The sequence below is a fragment of the Podarcis muralis genome, chromosome 18, assembly GCF_964188315.1.
Source record: "Podarcis muralis chromosome 18, rPodMur119.hap1.1, whole genome shotgun sequence".
NCBI classification, from domain to species: Eukaryota; Metazoa; Chordata; class Lepidosauria; order Squamata; family Lacertidae; genus Podarcis; species Podarcis muralis.
The window spans coordinates 13,833,735-13,855,134 of NC_135672.1; the positions used below are offsets into that span (position 1 = coordinate 13,833,735).

Consider the following 21,400-nt stretch of genomic DNA (forward strand, 5'->3'; position numbering starts at 1 on the left):
AAATCCGGCCCTGACTGTGTCCAGTTCTGGGCATTGCAATTTAAGAAGGGTGTCGCGCAGATTTATACTCATTTAAAAAGTTACAGGAAAACACAGATTATGGCTCAACAGCGCCATCTGGTGCCAAATGTCTATAACACAGTCATAACAATATAATTGAGTTTAGAGTTAATTGAATGTAGCCAAGTCCCAAGATTATCCAGAGTCTGGAAGCCGAGCCTGATGAGGAACCATTGAAGGAGCTGGGCATGTTTACCCTGGGAAAAAGGAGGGATAGGAGAGCCATCTTCAAATCTCTTAAGGGCTGTCGCATGGAAGAGGGAACATGCTTGTTTTCTCCTGCATCCAGAGGGCAGGACTCGAACCCGTGGCTTCAAGCTGCATGAGAGGAGATTCCGACTCAACACCATGGGATGGAAGGTGGTGGACTCTCCTTCCTTGAGGGTTTTGAAGCAGAGGTCGGATGGCCATCTGTCAGGGATGCTTGAGCCGAGATTCCTGCATTGTAGGGGGGTCAGACTGAATGACCGCTGGGGTGTCCCTTCTACGATTCTATGGCTATAGGATTCTGTGCTCTGAACACACCCAGATTAACCAGCATCCAAGAAAGTCACGGGGACAAATTTGGAAACTTTTATTACTATTATTGCACACGCTAAGTGACAGCAGGATGCGGCCCTTCTTTCGGCAGGCCTTCGGGGGGGAATGGGGTGGAAGGGGAGCCAGGCTACTTGGGAGGAAAATGGGCAAATGGAGAACCTTCCGTGACTTTGCCCTGCAGGGAAGAAAGAGAGAAAACAGAGAGGGGAATTAAAGCTGCAGTGAGATTCTGTTGAGATGCCAAAGTTTTTCAACCTTCCCAGCCCAGGAGGGAAGCGTAGTTTTAACCGCAGCTCCTGAACTGGGGGGGACTTTCCCTCCCCACACAGCCACCCCCCTAAATCCCAGGCGTCTACCCACCATGGGGACCTCATCCAGCTTCTGGAAGGCCGGCTCCCTCCCCTTGTAACATTTCACCAGGACCACGACAGCGCCAATGAGCAGGATGATCACGAAGATGCAGATGATGGCCACCAGGCCGGGTTTCTGGGAAATGGGCGCGTCCTCGCCGGATTCAGCTGTTGGGGAGACACACGGCTCTGAAGCTTGCCATTGTTTGCCCTGGAAACAAGCTTTTCGCAGCCCGAGGGCCACATTCCCTTTGGGGGGCCACACCATGGGCGGGACCAGAGGCGAAAGCAGATGGAGCAACATGTATTTTAAAAATTACCCTCGTATAGTACATTAGTTTCTGCATGCACACAAACACACACCTGTCAGGAGCGAGTCAGCAGCAAATCGCACTGTTAGCTGTTCATGAGCTCAGTTGCTGGAGCATCTTAATCTCATGGTTGTGGGTTCGAGCCCCACGTTGGGCAAAAGATTCCTGCATTGCAGCGGGTTGGACTGAATGACCCCCGGGGTCCTTCCAATTCAGAAATCATCAGTAAGAAAATCCAACAGGAGAGGGGAATTGTGAGGCAACAGTGCCACCTGGTGTTGAAGCAATGACTCTTCAACATCAACTTCTTTGGACTGGTCATATTGTGCGGATGCCTGATGATCGTCTTCCAAAGCAACTCCTCTATTCCGAACTTAAAAATGGAAAGCGTAATGTTGGTGGTCAGCAAAAGAGCTTTAAAGACTGTCTCAAGGCAAATTTTTAAAAATGTAGTATACACACTGACGACTGGGAAACACTGGCCTGCGAGGGCTCCAGTTGGAGAACAGCCTTTCCCAAAGATGTCGTGGGCTTTGAAGACACTCGAACTCAGGACGCAAGGGAGAAATGTGCCAAGAGGAAGGCACACTTGGCAAATGCTCACCGTGATCAACTCCCGCCTGGAAACCAATGTCCCCACTGTGGAAGGATGTGGAGATCCAGAATTGGCCTCCACAGTCATGGACTCACTGTTAAAACCGGGTTTATGGGAAACAATCTTACTCGGCTACGAGGGATCACCAAGGAAGACCTGCAATAAATTCATGTCCCCCGCCTTGCTTCCTGCTCCTTTTCCTGTGCTCTTCCCAGCCATACAGAGCAGGCAGGAATTCAACCGGTGCAGCCCTGTCATCGCTTCACCTCCATGCTGGAAAGAAAGTTGTACCTTGTCGAATTTCTGCACCCATCACATAATCTGCAGTGACCGGTGGCTCAGATTCACTCAGGTCCCATTGTGGGGCTTCTTTTGGGAGGTCATTGTCAGGAGTCACTGGACTAGATGGGACCCCCTTGGGCCTGATCCAGCTGCAGTCAGACTCTTTGAATCTTCTCACCCTGTGTCTGTTCCAGGTTTTATTTTGTATTCAGAGAAGGAGTTTTGTTTTTTCTCCAAATACACTGTGCGTCACTAAACACACATGCCTTTTTTAGGTGCCTTTAATACTCTGCTTGGAAGGCAGGATAAAAAGTGGCCGCCAAGACCACATAACACCGGTCTTGAAAGACCTACGTTGGCTCCCAGTACGTTTCCGAGCACAATTCAAGGTGTTGGTGCTGACCTTGAATGCCCTAAACGGCTCAGTAGACCTGAAGGAGCGCCTCCACCCCAGACACCGGGGTCCATCTCCCGAGGGCCTTCTGGCGGTTCCCTCCCTGTGAGAGGTGAGGTTACAGGGAACCAGGCAGAGGGCCTTCTCTGTGGAACACCCTCCCAGCAGATGTCAAGGAAATAAACAACTGTCTGACTTTTAGAAGACATCAGGGAAGTTTCTAATGTTTGAAGTTTTATGGTGCATTTAATATTCTGTTGGGAGCTGCCCAGAGTGGCTGAGGAAACCCAGCCAGATGGGTGGGGTATAAATATATTATTATTATTATTATTATTATTATTATTATTATTATTATTAGCGCAAGCCATCGTGAATGCTCCTCATTCAAAAACCCCTTCTGCGAAAGATACAGGAGCTGTCTACAGGAAGATCATAACAGAATCGGAGAACTGTGGAAGGGACCCCACGGGTCATCCAGAGGGCATCCGCACCTGCCTCTCACCTGTGGTGTAGTTGTGGCTGGTGGATCCGGCCTCTCGGCTGGTGAGCAGTGGCTCCCTGGAGCTGGCCAGGGGGGTTGTGAGTGGGGCAGCGGTTGTCATGTTGTCCCCCTCCCTAGTGGTGCTGTTGGTGGGCCTGGGAAGAGGCGAGGAGCCTGGGTGAGTCGTGCGGTTGGCAGAGGTGGTCTCTTCTGTGGGTGTTTCTGATGCCGTGGGGCTGATCTCGCTGTGGGGTGTATAGGTTTCCTCCACCCTTGAGCTGGGTGTCGTTAGGTGTTTGGAGACGGCTGGGGGGCTTGCTGAAGAGCTGTGAGTGGCCTGTGTGCTGGTGGAGACAACTGCAATGGGAGGGGAGGGGAAGTCAGAAAGGAGCAAACCTCCACGGCTCAAGGAATCATCATCATCATCGCTTTTAATTTGTATACCATCTTTCTATCTTACTATACCCAAGGCAGTTTGCAAGCTGAAGAAACAAAGAATGGATGCCTTATAACCATCAAATGCAATACAAAAACGTGAGAATAAAACCTAACTTTAAAATAAGCAACCTGCATGAAATAAAGTAACATCCAGCAATCATTGGAATAGTATAAGAAGAAGAATATCAGCGTATAAAAATTAAACAGAAATCCAATCTTAACAATTGCAATAAATAATTTCTAAACTACAATCAATAAAACCAGGGCAAGCCACAGTGCATAAAATAATATGATACAAATTGAGAAGCAGAGACTGGAGGGTGAATCGCCGGAGTGTACCGTTGGGACCCCAAAGGGTCATCCAGCAGAGCCCCCTGAAATGCTAAAGGTGGCCCGATGGAACCTCCATGGCCCAAGCTAGTCTACCTCTGGTTTTCTGAAGGCTCAGCGGTAGAGCATCTCACCTAGAAGACAAAAGGTCCCATTGTTCAATCCCCAGGGGGATCTCTGGGTAGGCAGGGGGGAGACTCCTGCCTGGGACTCCGGACAGCCACTGCCAGTCTGTGCAGACAGTATGGGGCTAGGTGGACCAATGGCCAGACAGCTTTCAGAATCATGAGGACTAGAATCTTGCTTTATTTTTTCAAAGATGAGATGCAGCTGGACACTCCAACCCAGCCTAAATCTGGCCCTGGGTAGACTGCCTCCAAAACTTGGGGTTCTCTTATGTTAGAGAAGCAGGCAGTGTGGCAGTGATACGCCCTGAGTACAGTAAGAAAGGGAAATGAAAATACGCTCTGCCTGGCACGGTGCCCGTGTGGCTCTGACGCCCATGAAGGTGGAACGGGTGCAAATATTGGCCGAGGCTCTCAAGGGCCGCCTGCTACAACCGGCCTCGCCTTTCCCTGCCAGACAAGCGGAGGGCTGTTCCTCCACCTGCATGGCACAAATAATCGACACACCTGGCAGAATCAGATTGTGGCGCTGCCCCACCTTCGTGGGCACAGTCTGTTTGGTTACTTCCCCACATCCTGCTTCTCTGCCAGAGGGACAGGGCAAAGACAGGCGGCGAGGCTGAGAGTTGTGTTTCAGACCGCAACAGAAACGGGCTGGGAGCTCGATGGGGCAGCCGTTCTCCATTGTGGGTCCCCAAATGTCACAAACCGGTTGGGCGCAGAGGAATGGGGTGGGGGGAACCAGCTGGGGAACCCCCAAGGGCAGTGCTGGATTTATTGTCGCTGTTGGTTTGTGTTGAATATATGCTAGATGGTCATTGATGGACCTCAGAGGTATCTCAAGCCATTTGCAACCAGTCCATGCAGAATGTCGGCACCCTATATATAGAAAGGAGCAAAGCAGGGATATTTGAGGGAGCAGGCGGGGCCCAGGACTTACATCCGAGGAGCCGACACAACACAGAACACTGTTGCTGGATGTAGGTTTTATTTTATTTGCTTCTTATCTTATATTTTGGAAATGGACATCCAGTTTTGTTTCCCTTTAAAAAATGTTGGGCCCCCCAAGAGAGTGGGGCTGTAAGCTAGAGCTTGTTGAGCTTAGACGTAAATCTGGCACTGCCCATGCTGCTGCTGCTGCTGCCCCAGGTCCCAGTCCTTCTGCAGCCCCCCACCAGCCCCCTACCTGGATCTGAGACCACCAGCAGCAGAAGGACCCACATGGCCATGGCAGCCGAACCCGGTTCTCCTGGAGCGGGAAGGCAGGGAAAGCAGCTGCTTGAAGGAGTCTCCTCCCGCCTGCGAACAGGACCCAGGCACCTGTCTTGCCACCTCTCCAAGGAGGCGGGCACCTGGGCAGCGGCCAAATCCCCGCTTGTGATGCTTGGCACCTGGAAAGAAGGAAGGAGCGTGGCCTGACAGCTCCCCCTTCTGGACAGGTGAGGGAAAGCAAGCTCAGAACTCACTTTTTCCCCCCTCTGGGCCTCACCCAGAATAAAAATTGGCTCACAGCCATGCTGAATTTTTAAATATAATGTATTGGCCTGAATATAAGCCACGTCCGAATATAAGCCGCACCTTTAAAATTCAAGGGGGGGGGAGGAAAAAAGGCAATACTTGAATATTTGTGTGTGTGTGTGTCATTGAATCTCCCTGCCCCTCTTGCTCTCCTGCCACCCCTGGGAGAACTGCTGCAATACGCCATCACCTGGCTTGTGAAGAATCATCACAGAATTGTAGAATTGGAAGGAGCCCGAGGGTCATCTAGTCCAACCCCAGGAATCTTTCGCCCAAGTGGGGCTCCGACCTCAACCAAAGTCAGAAGCTACGGACCAGCGATGTTACGGTGGAAAGGCGCCAGGTGGCGCCATCCCTACGGCAGCCATTTCCCTTCCAACGAAAACAACTTTTTAACTCCTGACTTGCTGCTTTTCTTCCCCTTGCTGCCTTTGAAAGGTGTCTGTCCTGCTTTTTGATCTCACAACGGCCGCATTAAAGCATTTTAATCTGCAGGCAGACGAGGCCTGCCGCACTCCAGAAACCCTGGAGAGCATCTCTCAGCCGGCGTAGACACGGAACTGGGCAAAATGGACCACTGGTCCAATATTGTGCCTCTGGAAATTGGACATTTTACTCAGCTGCCTTTGGCATCTGCCTGTCTTGGGAGACAATGGAGTTTACCTCCAGAGGGGAAGTCGAACTGTGGGAGAATCACAGCGCCGGCTGCGAATACAGAGACCAGGAGCTCAGTGTGGCTGCCTCCTGTTTTGTTTTTGCTGCATTAGCAGCACTGAAGTGATCTCCCCAGGGTACAGGCCTGGGCAGTGTGCCTGGGGGTCCTGGGCTGCCCAGATGGCAAGACCCCCTTCTCTGCCCCACTGATAGCGTCCATAGGAAATCAGAGCAAGACGTTTGGCACCAGCTTGGCGGCAGGAGTTGCCGGAAGGAAGCCTTCAAGGAACCATTCGCTCCCGAGCCTTTTCTTCTCCCAAATATATCCCACAAGGCAGGGGAGGTTTAGGGTCAGAGTCTTCCAGGCAGAGGGCCTTCTTGGTGGTGGCACCCTCTCCCATCAGATGCCATGGAAATAAGCAACTAACCCGACCTTTAGAAGACATCTGAAGGCAGCCCTGTTTAAGTTTTTCATGTTTGAAGTTTTATTCTGTTTTTAGTGTTCTGTTGGGAGCCGCCCAGAGTGGCTGGGGAGGCCCAGCCAGATGGGTGGGGTATAAATAATAAAATTATTATTATTATTCCTTGTCTTAGATGGGCTCCCTTCCCGGCGGATGAGCCCCACCTGCCCCTCACTTTCCTTTCCGGCATGGGCCTCCTTCTTGCCCGTTGGACCCCCTCTTGGTCTCTTCTTCGCCTGCAGGGGAAGCCCCTAAGTCCCTGGGGGTCTCAGCCCCATCGGCTCCCCTCACCTGGTTCAGCTGGCCAGTCAAAGCCATTCCCGGGATTGGGGCCACTGCCAGCACATCCTGGCAGCTTCACGGAGCCACAGGTGGGAGCTGAGTGGAGGGGCAGGGACCAAAGGTGGGCAAACTGCCCCAGAAGGAGAATGTGCCCCCCAACAGAGGTGCCCCCCAACACCCCATCCGCTCAGTGGCATAGAGCCCGTGCTTTGCCTGCAGACGGCCCAGCTGCAACCCCCTGGCATCTCCAGGTACCCCGAACCCCCAAAGTGTTGTGAGAATTATGAGGTCTAAGATATAAAGGTTCTTATAGCAAAAGCGACAGCGGATCTAGATGCCCGAAACGGAACCATCTCACTACAACCCCCCCCCCCCTTGCCGTGTCCCTCGGTTTTTGTTGATTTAGCTCTTCACTTCTGAAGAGTCTGCCCTGGTATTTGTCTTTATTTATGCCAGAGGCTCTTGGGCTTTTTCCTAGAAAAAGGAAAACAATTTCTCCCGAGTAGGGAGCAATGCTAAGAGGCTAGTGTATTGTTTCAGAAAGGTGGTCAGGTCTTTGGCCCTGAATGAATTTACAGCTGGGGAATTGACAAACTTGCTTGCCTTCTGCCTTTTTCTAATTCCTCTTCTGTCTTCAAGGAGTTTTATACATGCCTTTTCTCCATTATTCAGATAGTGTGTGTGTGTACAAATATATATATATACAATGGTACCTCGGTTTTTGAACGTAATCCGTTCCGGAAGACTGTTCGAGTTCTGAAATGTTCGAAAACTGAAAACTCAACACAGAAGCCGCGTGGCTTGTTCGACTTCCGACAAGAGTTCGAAAACTGAAGCATTTGCTTCCAGGTTTATGGTGTTCAAAAACTGATATGCTTGTCAATGGAGATGTTTGAAAACCGAGGTACCACTGTGTGTGTGTGTGTGTATGTATGTATGTATGTATGTATGTATGTATAATCCTCTGTGTACTTATTTGAGAGTGACCTCCTTAAATCCAGTGGGGTTGATAAGGTCAAGGATTCTCATCTGAGGCAACCACGGGGCAAACAGAAACCAGGGTTGTCTTTATTCCGTGTTATACTTCCTTCCTCCCTCAACATCAGCTCTGGCTCCTCCTGCTGCCGGAATGTGGCCCCTGACATATTATCCCAGTGGCCTTTGACCAAAAAATAAAAATTATCCCACCCTTGATCTGCACCCGTGAGGACTAGAAATCCCATCCCCTCTCCTTTTTAGGATAATAAAATAGATTTTGCATCCTAGAATCAGAGAATCACAGAGCTGGAGGGGACCCCAAGGGACATGTACCCAGCCCCACTTGTCTTCTGGCGATGCTATCGGGGTTTCAACCTAATGGGCATGGCTGCCTTTGGTGGGTCTGCTCTGAAAATAACTTATTTGGCTCCAGCTCTCTTGGTTGTGGGTCTTCGCCGCTAGCTGCCCTCCCTGCTCACAGCCCCCTTACCAAGAGAGAAAAAGGGGAAAGTTTTTTGCCCACCCTTCCCCTCCCCCAGCCTCAAATGCACGTGAAATATTTCTCTCCTTGCCCCCCAATTCTCTAGCAATCGGACAACACTCCACATCTGGTTCTGCTATTAAGCTGTGGGGAGTCAAGGTACGCCTGCCTGCATTACTCAGCTCGGGGAAGTAAACACAGATGTAAACACAGCCCAGTTTGGGACGCCTCTCTTGGCCGAGTCCCAGGGCAAAGCAAACCCGCGAGGCAGAACAGGGGGAGCCTCTTCCGACTGCATCCAGCCGCTGGGCCCTCCAGCTAACTGCTAGCACTCCATAATAATAATAAATTTAAGTTTCCAGTCCACTCTGTTTGGAATAAAGGGCTGATTTAAAGAGGAGTCTCTTCTGCAGGCTCTGCCCCTGAGCTCCACCAGTTCCCAGCTGCAGTGCAAATTATTATTATTATTTATTAACAGCATTTCCCCCAAAGATTCTAGTCCTCATGGACGTGAGGGGAGGATTTAAATAAGCTGTCACCTTATGCCAAGAGCACTGAGCTCAGGACGGTCTGTGCTGACAGCGGCTCTCTGGGGCTTCAGGCAGGAAGTGTTTAATTCCCACCTGGAAACAGCAGCAGTTGCAATCCCAAGACATTCTACATGCAAAGCATGTGTCCTATCCCTGTCCTATAGTGCTCTCGCCAGAATCGAGATTGTGATTCTCGTGCCTCTAAGTGGAGGGGTGGTTTAAGTAGCAGCAAGGAAATTTGGAGTGCAAGCCTGTCCAGTGTGCAGGGGGGTCCTGGGTTGGCCAGACAACCCCCCCTTGACCTCACTGATGGGGGACAGAGACCACCCGTACCCCAGCCTTTAATGTTCCACTAGTCCACAAAAAGTCCCCCTTCTCATACACAAAACCCCCTTCTTAAATTCCCTGCCCAAACGCTGCATCCTATGGGTCTCAGTATGGCTTGAGTTCCACCTTTGAGAGGACGGAAGCTGCCAAGGGGAAATTGAACAAGAAGCCCAGGAGGCGGCAGATGGGTGAAGTCAACCCTTAAGATTTCTACTAGACCAGCAAGTCTAGTATATCACTTTACACGTCACTTGGTAAGACAGGCGAACTAATCCCAGTGTACTGGAAGAAGCAAGGCTCACCAAAGGGTCGTGGGCTTTGGAGACACTCGAACTCAGGACGCAAGGGAGAAACGTGCTAAGAGGAAGGCATGCTTGGCAAACCCTCACCAGGATCAACTCCCACCCGGAAACCAATGTTCCTACTGTGGAAGGACATGTGGATCCAGAATTGGCCTCCCCAGTCACAGACTCACTGTTAAAACAGTGTTCATGGAATGAAATCTTACTCGGCTACGAGGAATCGCCAAAGAAGAAATTAAATCACTCACAAAATCAAAACCTTTCGCTATCAGGTTTTGTCCAAATGCACTTATTTTAAGGCCAGGCCATCTGTCTGACTATCACGTCTTTCCCCAAAAGAGCTCAAGGTGGCCTATTGTTGCCTTCTTCGTTCTACCCCTAACAACAACCCTGTGAGGTAGCCTTAGGGAGGGAGAGACAGTGACTCGAGGTCACCCCACCCACCCATTCAAGATTTGAACCCTGGTCTCCCAGGTTGTAGTTCAACACTCTATCCACTACACTATGCTACCTATTTGTAACATTTGAGTTCTCAAAAATTGAATTAATGGGTTTCAAAGGGACACAAATTAGGAAATACTCAAATTTGGAGTCCATACTCCCAAACCCTGACCTTTTGTGCTCTAAATGTTCTGAAATGTTTCCAAGTTGTTTTGTTACAATTACTTTGAAACTTTCTTACATGGTTTCAGAATTGTTTGCAATAAAGTTGCTTTAAATAGTTTTGCTTTAAACTTCCTAATGTTTGCCAGGGAAGGCAGGCCAGAAAAACAAATAGCCACCCCCAGAACCTTAAAATTACTGCTAAGCTGAATTTGAAGCCGAAACCTACCCCCAAACTAGCCAGATGGGCAGGGTATAAGTAACAAAATTATTATTATGATACTGACCCAGAGCAACTAGACTTCTGAAAGAGGTCCTGAAATCTATCCCACATAACCAACATCACCCCAAAAACACACACACTCCCCCCGCCCAAGGCTGTGTCAAGGGGTTCAGTGCCCAGCCTGGGCACCAGAGGGCGATGGCACCCCACAATTTTGGGCTCAGGAGCCTCCCCATAAAACTGACTCTGCAAGGCCAGCCTTTGCCAACTGGGCGCCCTCCAGATGTTTGCCTCGCCAGCCGAGGGCCAGAAACATCTGGGAGGCTGCTTCTCAAGGGAAGATAAACGCTCCAAACTCCCTCCCCATATCACACTCTCCCATACAATAATAAGCCAAACAAACAGTCTCTCTCTTTTTTTTCCAAACTCCTGCACAGGATTTTTACTGCACAATGGAATGTGATGATAGATAAAGAGATAGGCTATAATGGCAAACCTCCCCCCGAAAAAGAACCGCAAGAAAAGAGGAGAGCATATTAAACATAAATATGGCGGGAGGAAAGGCATGGTCTCTGGGGAGGAGGAGGGGGAAATAATGGAGGGCCGAGAGTGGAAGGCAGAGTCACATCTGGGCACGCTGCGTTTGGAGGGGTGGGGGAAGAGGGGCAAAGTCCGGGGGGGGGTGAGACTGGGTAATGGCAGCTGCGCTGGGTGGGAGCTTCCAAAAGCAGCCCCCTCCCCAAAATCCTGCGCCCCTCCTCCTCCTCCAGCAAGTTTTTAAAAAACGTCTCAAGTCCTCTGTGCGCGCGCGGCCCCAAAGGAAGTCTTGGAGAGGGGGGGGACCCCCCTTCGGCGCCCGCAGCCATCCACCTTTGCATTGTCCGACGTGGGGGGGGGCGGGGTCCGGAGAGGAGAGGCCGCCTCCCCCCCAACCCCCCCGTCCACCCCTCGCCTCGTCCTCCTCCTCCCGGCTCCTGCGCCCGTCCCGTCTGGCGGGGCGCCCCGTCGAGGCGCTCAGTAGGCCGGCACCTGGTGGGGCGGCTGGGCGGCCGCCTGGGGCAGGAGCTGGCAGCCGCTGTTGACGTGGCTGAGCACCTTCTGCTTGAGCTGCGCCACCTGCTCGCGGAGGAGGTTGGCCGTCGAGGCCAGCTCGGTGTTCTGGCTCTTGAGACTCTTGACCTTCTCCTCCAGGCGCGAGATGCGCTCCAGCTTCCGCCGCCGGCACTTGGAGGCGGCGATGCGGTTGCGCAGCCGCTTGCGCTCGGCCTTGATGCGCTCCTGCGTGTCCATGTCGATGGGCGACAAGGGGGGGCTGTCGCCGAAGCTGGCCACCTCGGGCACCGTCTGCGGCTCGTCCTTCAGCGGCGCGGGCGGCGGCGGAGGGGGGGGCAGGCGCGAAAAGGGGCTCCCGTCCGCCGGGTAGCCCCCGGCCGCGCCGGCGAAGGGGCTGAGGTTGGCGTAGATGGGGGGCTCCGGCGGGCCGTGCTGCTGCTGCGAGGCCGGGGCCAGGCTGGCGGCCGAGGGCAGCTCGCCCCCGACGGGACCCCCCCCGCCTCCGCCGCCGCCCAGCTGGTTCTGGTTGTGCAGGTCCTCCAGCGCCTTGACGAAGCCGGCGGCGAACTCCTGCTCGTCGGGGGCGCCTCCTCCTCCTGCTCCTGCTCCTCCTCCTCCGCCGCCGCCTTTGGGGAAGTGGAACTGGGCGCCGCCGCTGGTCGGCGTGGTGGTCACCAAGCCGTTGGACTGGATGATCAGGCGCTCCAGCTCGGGAGACGCCAGCTTCAGCAGGCCCAGATCCGGCGAGCTGAGCAGCGCCGCGCCGTCGGGGCCGCCGCTGGGGGGCTGCTGCTGCTGCTGCGGGTGGGGGCCGGGCCCGCCGTGGCTCTTGCCGGCCGCGCCCGGGCCGAGCGCCAGGGAGAGCCCGTCTTTCTTCATCATGCTGGAGCCGTCGGGGAAGGCGCCGCCGGGGCGCGCCGCCGAGGGGGAAAGGGCCGCCGCCGACGAGGCCGCCAAGGCGATCAACACGTCGTCATGGTAGAAAGGAATTTCCATCCTCCTCCTCCTCCTCCTCCTCTCCCCCGCCGGCTGCGGAGGGAGGGAGGCAGGCAGGATCGCGCCCGCCTCCCCTTCGACGACGGGCTGGCGCGCAACCGGATCCTCCGGGGGCTTTGGCAGATCGGGGCTCCGCTCGCCCCCCAGACGACGCCGGCCACGACCCTCCCCCCGCCCCCTCCGCTCCCGACTGCGCCTCGCTCCTCCTCCTCCCCCCGCGCGCCTCTCTCTCTAATGCGCCGGCCCGCCAGCGCGCCCCCTCTATATAGCCTCCGCCGGCCGCTATGAGCTCACCGCCGACGCCTCCCATTGGCTGGAGATGACGTCTGAAGGGGAGGGCTGCTGGGCGCCGGGACACGCCCCCGTCTCCTCCCCCGGGCGCGCCCCCCGCCCCGTCGCCAGGCGACCCGCGCCGACAACTGCGCACAACAGCGCGCGGCCTCTTGGGCTGATGTCATCGCCGGGGGCGCGCCAAGAGGAAGGGGGCGCAGAGGGGGCCTTGGATCCACTTTGCCTTGAATCCACTTTGCAATCTGGATTGCGCTGAATCCACTTTGCAAGGGGGCTCCCTGCGCCCTTTCCGCCTGCTCCCAAACTTCTGCGCCACACTTGGGGAATTAAAATCTGCCCGCGCCACACCCGTTCTCAAAATCATTATTATGTATAAGAAATACATTGGAAAACAAAAGGAGCAGCTCCTAGCTCTGCTGGATTTAGAATGTAGAGCCCAACTGCAGTATAAAATGGCCATTCGGAAAGTATAAAACAACGCAGTTCAATGGGACATCATTTCCAAAATAAAATTATAAACGAGCCTCTTACATATGTGCCTTAAGTATACAAGCTGAGTGGGAAGTGTGAGCTCCCAGTATCACTTGAAGCTCTCATTTGGAAGATAATAGTCATAATAATAATATTTATTTATACCCTGCCCATCTGATCTGGCTGGGTTTCCCCAGCCACTCTGGGCGGCTCCCAACAGAATATTAAAAACACGATAAAACATCAAACATAAAAAACTTCCCTAAACAGGGCTGCCTTCAGATGTCTTCTAAAAGTCAGGTAGTTGTTTATTTCCGTATTTTGCAAATAAAATAGAATTATTTAGATACTATGCTATGCTACACTGTTTAAATGTTTCCCTGCCGCCCAGCAGCCGGCCTGGACCTGGGAAAAACCTCATCTCAGACTCCCCCACCCCAACTTCTCCAGAAGCGCCAGGCAGGAAGGTCCGACCCCACCTCAGCCGGCATCTTGGGAGGAAAAGACCGCTTTGCCTGTGGGAGAGGAGTCCCTAAGGCGGTTGGATGGCGCCTTGTCTGTCTCCTTCCAGCAACTCCTGCTGGGGCGCAATGTCTTGCTCTGCTTTCCTTTGGACCCCATCAGTGGGGCAGAGAAGAGGGTCTTGCCATCTGAGCAGCCCAGGACCCCCAGAAACACTACCCAGGCTTGCGCTAACGCAGTAGTTCGACTTCACCCTCGGAAGCGCACTCCATTGTCTCTTGAGACAGATGTGTGCTGACAACAACTATATCTCACCTTTTCCTTCAAGGTACTGTATTTTTCCGTGTATAAAACTATATTCCACCCCCCTAATTTTTTTAAGTTTGTAATTGGCGGTCGTCTTATACAAGGAATGTTGCAATTATTTATTTCTTAATTTGGGGCTCCAAATTAAGGGGTCGTCTTCTACATGGTCTTATACACAGAAAAATACAGTATTTATTTATCTGAAATTGCTTTTATACATGCAAGGGATGGGCACCGATCGCTTAGGCCCGCGAATGTCAATGTCACTCCTCTAAGAGCCACAGCCTTTCGGTATTTACGTGTTTCGGTGCACTTTGCAGGGAGCGGAGATGTAAAAAAGAACAAGTGGCCTCCTTAAAATGGTGCAAAAATGAAATAAACGGTAGCGCAGCAGAGAAACAATGGCAGCGAAAGGTCAGGGAAGAGTTGGAGAAAGCCAGTGTCCTTAGAGAAAGCTCCACAGAGGGGTTACTCAGAGCATCAGGATAGGCCCCCCCCCGGCGCCTCTCTTTCTCCCCTCCTGGAAGCCTATCAGGGCCTGCAGCAGAGAGGGAGGGGCTCCCCAGGGAGGGGGGAGGGGCTAACCCAAAGCAGATGTGCAGCGCTTGGCCCCTTGGAGGGGAGGGAGACCCTGCGCAGAGCAGCCTCTCCCGCCTTCTGGATTCATCAGGCGAGAAAAGCCTGCCAGCTTTTGCACAGGCAGCTGTCGGAAATCAGAGCTGCCCCTGTTGGGTTGCGGCCTGCTGGGTGCTCCACAAACCCCTGCAGAGGCAGGGGATCAAAGGGAAGTCAGGCTGGGCTGGATTAGCCGCCCTTCCTCCGTGGCCACCTTTTACGCTACAGCTCCCATCACAGAACGGAATCACAGAACTGAAGGGACCTCCAGAGTCATCTAGTCCAACCCCCAGCGATGCAAAAAGAAAATCCACGTGCAGTGCTTTCTTTTCTGGGGGCGACGCAGGGGTGCACGTACCCCTCCACATTTTGTGAATCTTTGTACTTTGGTCCATTTACTGTTTCGATTCCCCCCGACTTGTACTATAAAATGGTGGTTTTCTTGCGTTAAAATGAGACATTTTAAAAGGAAAAAAAAACACTGTCCAGGTGATTTGAATCTTCACTCAGCCAGAGAGCTCACCAGGTGCGCTTTGGGCCAGTCCCTGTTTCGAACCAGACTTACATCGTAGGAGCCGACACAAAACACGGTTGCTGCAAATAGGTTTTATTTCATTTGTTTTTTATCTTATATTTTGGAAATGTACATCCAGGTATTTTTCCTTTTAAATTTTTGGGGCGCCGAGAGAGTGGGGCCCTAAAATAGAGCTTGTTGAGCTTAGACGTCAATCCGGCTCCTTCATAGAGGGAAAGATTTTTCCACGCTGGAGAAATCACACAGGCAGCCACAGGGCAAAGCTCATTTCGGGGTCAGGAAGCCTGGAAAGGATGTTTTCATTCTTGGTGCCGTTGCAGCCGAGCAGAAAGGAAGGCGGGAAAGAGAGAAAAGGGGAAATGGGCACATTTGGCGACTGATCCCTCCCCATTCCTGCCTCTCTTGGCAAAGGGCTTCCTGTTGCCCCCCACCCTCTGGGGAAACGGGCCCAGCAGCCACCCCCCAATTCCCCCCCAAACCTGAACCCGAGAAAGTTGCTTATTACTGGCCCAGAGATGGAAAGAAGATAAAGTCCTGGCCAGAGATGGATGGCTGACGAAGATGATGGACTACGCCGAAAGGGCGAAAAGGAACGGGAAATTCAGAAACCAGGAAGGAATAAATGTCACCATTTATTTAAGAGAACACTGTAAACAATTAAAAACTTTGGCAGGATTTGAGTAACGCTTGTAATATCTTAAAAACTTAGGTAAAAATGGACTATTTTTAAAAAATAGAGAAATTACGTGATGCAGTAGGAAAACTATTCCTATTAGCTGCTGACAGGCTTGTCCTTCCCTACAAATTTAGGCTTGTCCTCCCTTACGAACTTAGGCTTGTCCTACGAATTTAGGCTTGTCCTTCCTTGTGACTTAGGCTTGTCCTTCCCTCCAAGCTGACCCGATCCCCCTCCGAAACCTGCCAGGCTAGCAGCCCAGCCCCGCATCTCCTTGGGGGAGCCCCTCACATTCCCCTCTCCTTTCTGGGGGGTGGGCTGCCCCTCCTGGGGAGTCAGACAGAGATTTTCCTCTTTCCTTTTTTGCCGCATCTTCCCTCCGGCCCTGGACTTGGCAGGGGAGAGGAGCTGGGGACAGCTGGGGCTGCTGCGTAAGAAAAACAATTTACACCAGGGGGGGAGATTTAAATCGAAAGCAGCGCCAGCCAGGGGCGGCCTCTGTGGCGCAGCAGGTTTTTTAACTAGCTCGGCTTGGGTGCCTGTCAATCTTGGCCTGGTGTGGAGCTGAATCACCAGCTTGGCACATAAATATATTTGCAGCCTAGCTGGGAGGGACGGCAGGCAGGCCTGCAGGAGCAGCTGGGAGGGGTGTGGGCTGCTAGCTATGAGCCTGCCGCCCCCCCCCCTTGGCTCCCCATTGAGGTCACCAGGGCCTCTGAGCCAAAAGGCTCTTGTGTGCAGCTCGGGCTTAACCCTTTGCGAGCCAGAGAGAGGAAGCAAACACACACAGAGCTTCAGATCTCTTGCCTTTCTTTTTTAAAAAAGAAATCCACCCCCCCACCTCTTTCCCCCTTTTCTTCCTAATGCAACCCTAATGTCTCAACAAATGAAACTGATCTGTAGAAAATGCAACTTGAAAAAAGAGACATTGCACCAAACAGGCTCTAGCTTCGGGCCCCACTCCCTTGGGGCCCCCAAAAAATTTAAAGGCAAAAAAAAACCTGGATGTGCCATACATTTCCAAAATATAAGATAAAAAACAAATAAAATAAAACCTACATGCAGCAACAGTGTTTTGTGTTGTGTAGGCTCCTGTTTGTTATGTGCAAATGGCTTTAGATGCCTATGAGGTCCATCAATGACCATCTAGCATCTATTCAACACAAAGAAACAGCGGCCATTTGTTGTTGGCAAAGGACAGCTGGACATAGAAAGGGCCCCATTACCTTCAGGAGCTGAGGGCCGCATCAAACCTCAATCCGGCCTTGCACATACTTTTGTAAACCAAGAAATCTTTAATAATAAAGGGGGGGAATCCACAATGAGGGGCTTTTTTTTAAAAAAAGGGGGACCCGGTGGTACCGACCAAGGAGATGGAATCCAACAGGTGAAGCACTCAGCGGAGGCTTCACCTGTTGAACTTCTGCAAACTTAAAACAGAAGAAGAAGAAAGTGGAGGAGATTGCAAATCGGAAGGGGGCCCGAGGAGGGAAGGATCCTCCGGCGACTCAACTGGGGAGTGGTGGGAGGTGTTCTGTTTTGGCTTTATTATTCCTCATCTCCCCAGTTTAAAGAAACCAGAAAAATGGCCAACCAAAGGGAGGCGGCCGGGCAGGAAGGGGTTAAGGCGGCGGGGCGCGCGTCACGGGCGAGGGGGTGGGGGAGCGCGTCAGCAGTGACGTCAGACTGGTGCGGGGGAGGCGGGCTGCGTGCAAGTGAAAGTGCGCGGGGGAGGCGAAGCTGCAGCCCCGCCCACTTAGCATCGCCCCTTCCTCATTTTAGAGACCCAGCTCTTTCGGTTTCCAGGTCCGCCTTTTGCATTGCGAGACTAGAGAGCATCCGAGGCGGGTTCTACTCCCGAGTAAACCCATCCAGCCCCAATGGCTCACTAAGGCCCCCTGAAATTTGCAATGGCATTAGCAAATTATTACAGATCAGTGCTTTTTTTCTAAAAAAAAATGTTAAGGGGTCCTCTCATTTAGACTTAAGAAAATCACCATTTTATAGTTCAAATCGGGGAAAATAAATCCAGTAAACGGAGAAAAGATTCACAAAAGGTTTAGGGGTCTGCGTACCCCCAGAAAAAAAGAATTTTCCATCTTAGCCAATTATTATTATTATTACTGATTGCATTTATATCTCCTTTAATTTCCCCCGGTGAGTTTTTCCCCTCCTCATTTAATCCCCACAACAACCTTGTGAAGTAGGCAAGATCCCAGCCCAAAAATACTCGCCCTGCAGTCCTCAAAAGCATTTTTCTTTTGGCATAAAATTAAAATAATAACAATACTGCAATAGCTTTTCCAGGGGGCGTGTGATGGCAGTGGGCAGGGCAACCATTCCAAACATTGCCTTTTGGATACTTCAGGCTTGTTTCTCGCTGTCCTCAGGCAGGCAAGCAAAGGGGGCTGGACTGGATGTCCCTTGGGGGTCCCTTCCAACTCTACAATTCCACGGGGCATGAGCAGAGCGCAAGGGCAGCCCGTTTGCAGCCAAGGAGAAACAAGGCTGATGCGAAGGAGGGCTGGCGGCCTGCGAGAGGGAATTTTTCTGGGGGGAGCTTTTGGCCTCCCCACCCCTTTGCTGCATTGGGGGGGGGGTCCGCCCTTCTCAAAAGTGGGGGCCCTGCAGTCGTGCCCCCAAGTCCTGCCCTTTCACGGCACCTGCCACCCCAGGGGGCTCCTCACCCAGGCAGGAGCAAAGAGACCCGGCCTGCCCTCTGCCAGCCTCAGCCCCTGCCAGCAGGGCAGGAACGCCCCACGGCCCGGCTGGGTGGGGGCGAGAGATTGTATCGCAGTGGGGCTGGCTGGCCGGCCGGTCTGCAGCAGCAGCAGCAGCAGCAGAAACTGGCTTGTATCCCAGGCAGCACACGCCCAGGTTGGAAGGATGGAAAATCCAGGCGCCAGATGGAAAACAGGCCTGTGCCCACCCCAGGGCGAGAGAGGAGGGCAAACCCTCCTTGCGGTTTCACGTGTCACTTGTGAATGCCACCAGGGTAAGGGAAGCTGGCTTGGAAAGGGGTTTCTTATTATTTTTCCCCTTGAGATATCCCATCTCCTCTCAGTCCCCTCTTTCTGAGGCTAAACATCCCCAGCTCCTTCGACCGTTCCTCATCAGGTTTCCAGACCCTGGATCATCTTGGTCTCCCTCCTCTGCCCACCTTCTCAACATCCTCCTTAAATTGTGGTGCCCAGAATTGGGCACAGGACTGACCAAGGAAGCAGCCGGCGCCTCTCCTTTGATGAGGGAAGGAGAAACCTGCATCCTTCGCTGTTGCTGAACTCCCAGCATGTGTGGAAGCAACACTCGGATGGTCACAGGTGTCCTGCGTTGGGTTCATACACTGGAAAGAATTTGCCTGTTGTGGATCCCTTTTTGGGTTTGGTGAGCAGGCGCCTTGGGCAGCTTTGCTGGCCTCCCAGGAGTTCTCAATTTGCAGAGCGAACGGGGAAGGGAGGGAACCCCAATCCCCAAAGATGAAGGCGAGGTTTGCTCAAGGCTGTGAGTCTGGGCGGGGCGCCTCGGGTGTTCTCCTCTGGGTCCTCCTTTGCTCCTGAAAAAAACCTTTCTCCCTCCGCACAAACCTTGCCCCTTGCAAACCAGACTGGAAACCCTCCCCCTTGTGGGGCTGGCAGGCCTCCCAGTGAGGGTCTCTTGCAGGGGGTGCCCTCCTGTGGGGCACAAGGAGGGCGGCACGCCCAGCGCAGCCCCAGAGGCCCAGCCAGAGCCAAGGAGTCCCAGCTTCTAATTTGAGCTCTTCCCAAAGCCCTGCCCACGTTCCATGGAAGACTCCGCCAACCCCGTAATTAGTGGGACGGGACAGGTTTTGCGGCCGGACCGACTGGTTCAGACTTTCCGTGTTGATGAGACGCTCCTTCTTCATCATATCTACCTAGCTTGTGAACTGAAAGGTGGCTTTCCTCCACCGCACGCCCCCAACCCAGAAGAGGTCCTCTCTGTCAGACCCTCCAGGTGTCCCCATTTTCCAGGGACAGTCCTGGATTTACAAAAGCCTTCCCGGTTTCTGAATTGATCCTGTTTCTCCTTAGGACGTCCCTGTTTTCACTGGAGAAAGGTTGAAGTTTTGGTTTGTAGTCAGCAAAGGTGCTGGATGTGATTCTCCGGCCCAAGGCACATAACTGGGAAGATCCCTTTGGGGGCACCCAATTTTGGCCTTGCACAGGACACACCGTGTTATGAAAGATGACCAAATCCGTCTGTCCCCTGTTAGCAATGTGCTTTGGGAAAGCTCTCTGTGCATGCTCAGAGGCATGCGCCTTCGTTGTCGCACACTGCATGCAGCCAGGGGGGACAAACAGCTGTGCTTTAGAAATGATTGATGCAACGGCAACTCTCGCACACAGAACAGCTTGAGGCTCCTAGCAGAGACCCTGGCCAGGCTTGGGCGGCCGCCACGATGGCAGCATTGTCCCTGCGCGCTCAAAGCCAGCTCTGATTCCCAGCGCCCTCAAACTACAGCTCCCAGCATGAGTGGTTGGGCTGTGTGTGTGTCTGGTTCTGCTGAATTTGGTCGCAGCCCCTGAAAAAGCCTTCAGCTGGGTGCCTCCCCACCCGGGGGACCCTCTCCCCCTTTTGGGTCCCCCTCACCTGTCCTGGATCTGGCCCCCTCTTCTTGGGTTGCCCCCCCCTTTCCCAGCGGCGGAGGCTGCGAAATTAAAAGCAGCCTTCCAGGGCTTTCTAATCCATCCCAGGCCTCTCTCTGCCTTGGCGCTGTCCCAGGATGGGGGGAGCGAGGGAGAGCGGCCCTTCCCGGCTGGGGACACAGCCAGAGCCAGCCTTGGACTAATCCTGCTGGAGAACTGCAGAGGCACCTGGCAATTAAAGAAGGGGGGGGGGAGCACACGCAGTTCAGGCACTCCCCCTCCGCTCCCCCCAGGTGCCCTTGGAAACCAGGGAAGGTGTCCTAGGCAACCGCAGGTTGTGACGCTGTGGCTTCACGCAGGTTTTGCACAGGGATGGAGGCCCCTGCGAATCTCATTTTTAAAAGTACATTGGAGAGGAACAAAACAGAACAAAAGCTGTCAAGGAAGGAAAAGCTTAGTACAGACTTGTTTTCTGGGGGGACGATGAGGGTCAGGAGATGTCTTAAAGGATGTTGAGTCGGAATCTCCTCGCTTGCAAGTTGAAGCCACGGGTTTGAGTCCTGCCCTCCAAGGAAGGAGAAAACCGACTCGTGCGCTTAGAAAGTTGACGTCTTCCATGTGGCAGGCCTTGAGATGGCTCCCCTATCTCCTCTCAGCCTCCTCTTTCTCAAGCTAAACATCTCCAGCTCTTTCAACTGTTCCTCATCAGGTTTCCAGACCCTTTATCCTCCTGGTCGCCGCTCTCTGCCCACCTTCCAGCTTGTCAACATCCTTCTTAAATTTTGATGCCCAGAACTGGACACAGGATTCCAGGTGTGGTCTGACCAACGCAGAATAGAGGGAGCAGGCCTTCCCTTGATCTGGACCCCAGATGTTTAGTGTCCTGTTGATGCAGCCAAGAATAACATTGGCTTTTGTTTGCTGCTGCATCACACTGTGGACTCGTGTTCAGCTTGTGGTCCACTAAGACCCCCAGATCCTTTTCACACGTCCTGCTAGTGAGCCAGGTGTCCCCCATCCTATATTTGCACATCTAAGTGCAGAACCTGACACTTGTCCCCATGGAAATTCAGTTTGTTAGCTTGAGCCCGGTTCTCCAATCTGTTAAAGTCATTTTGAATCCCAA

At 52.9% G+C, this 21,400-nt stretch overlaps 2 protein-coding genes across 2 annotated transcripts; both read right to left on the bottom strand.

Moving 5' to 3' along the window:
- Positions 1-39: 39 nt before the first annotated feature.
- Positions 40-6,857, bottom strand: CIST1 (colon, intestine and stomach enriched 1). Its single transcript, XM_077922055.1, has 6 exons — positions 6,831-6,857; positions 5,227-5,297; positions 4,280-4,490; positions 3,035-3,464; positions 961-1,118; positions 40-775 (listed from the first exon to the last, which is right to left on the bottom strand). Exons 1-6 carry the CDS (start codon positions 6,855-6,857, stop codon positions 728-730), a joined length of 945 nt encoding a protein of 314 aa, XP_077778181.1. The 3' UTR covers positions 40-727.
- A 3,808-nt stretch (positions 6,858-10,665) lies between these two features.
- On the bottom strand, positions 10,666-12,481 carry JUND (JunD proto-oncogene, AP-1 transcription factor subunit). Its single transcript, XM_028713788.2, has one exon. It carries the CDS (start codon positions 12,312-12,314, stop codon positions 11,280-11,282), a length of 1,035 nt encoding a protein of 344 aa, XP_028569621.2. The 5' UTR covers positions 12,315-12,481; the 3' UTR covers positions 10,666-11,279.
- Between the last annotated feature and the right edge of the window lie 8,919 nt (positions 12,482-21,400).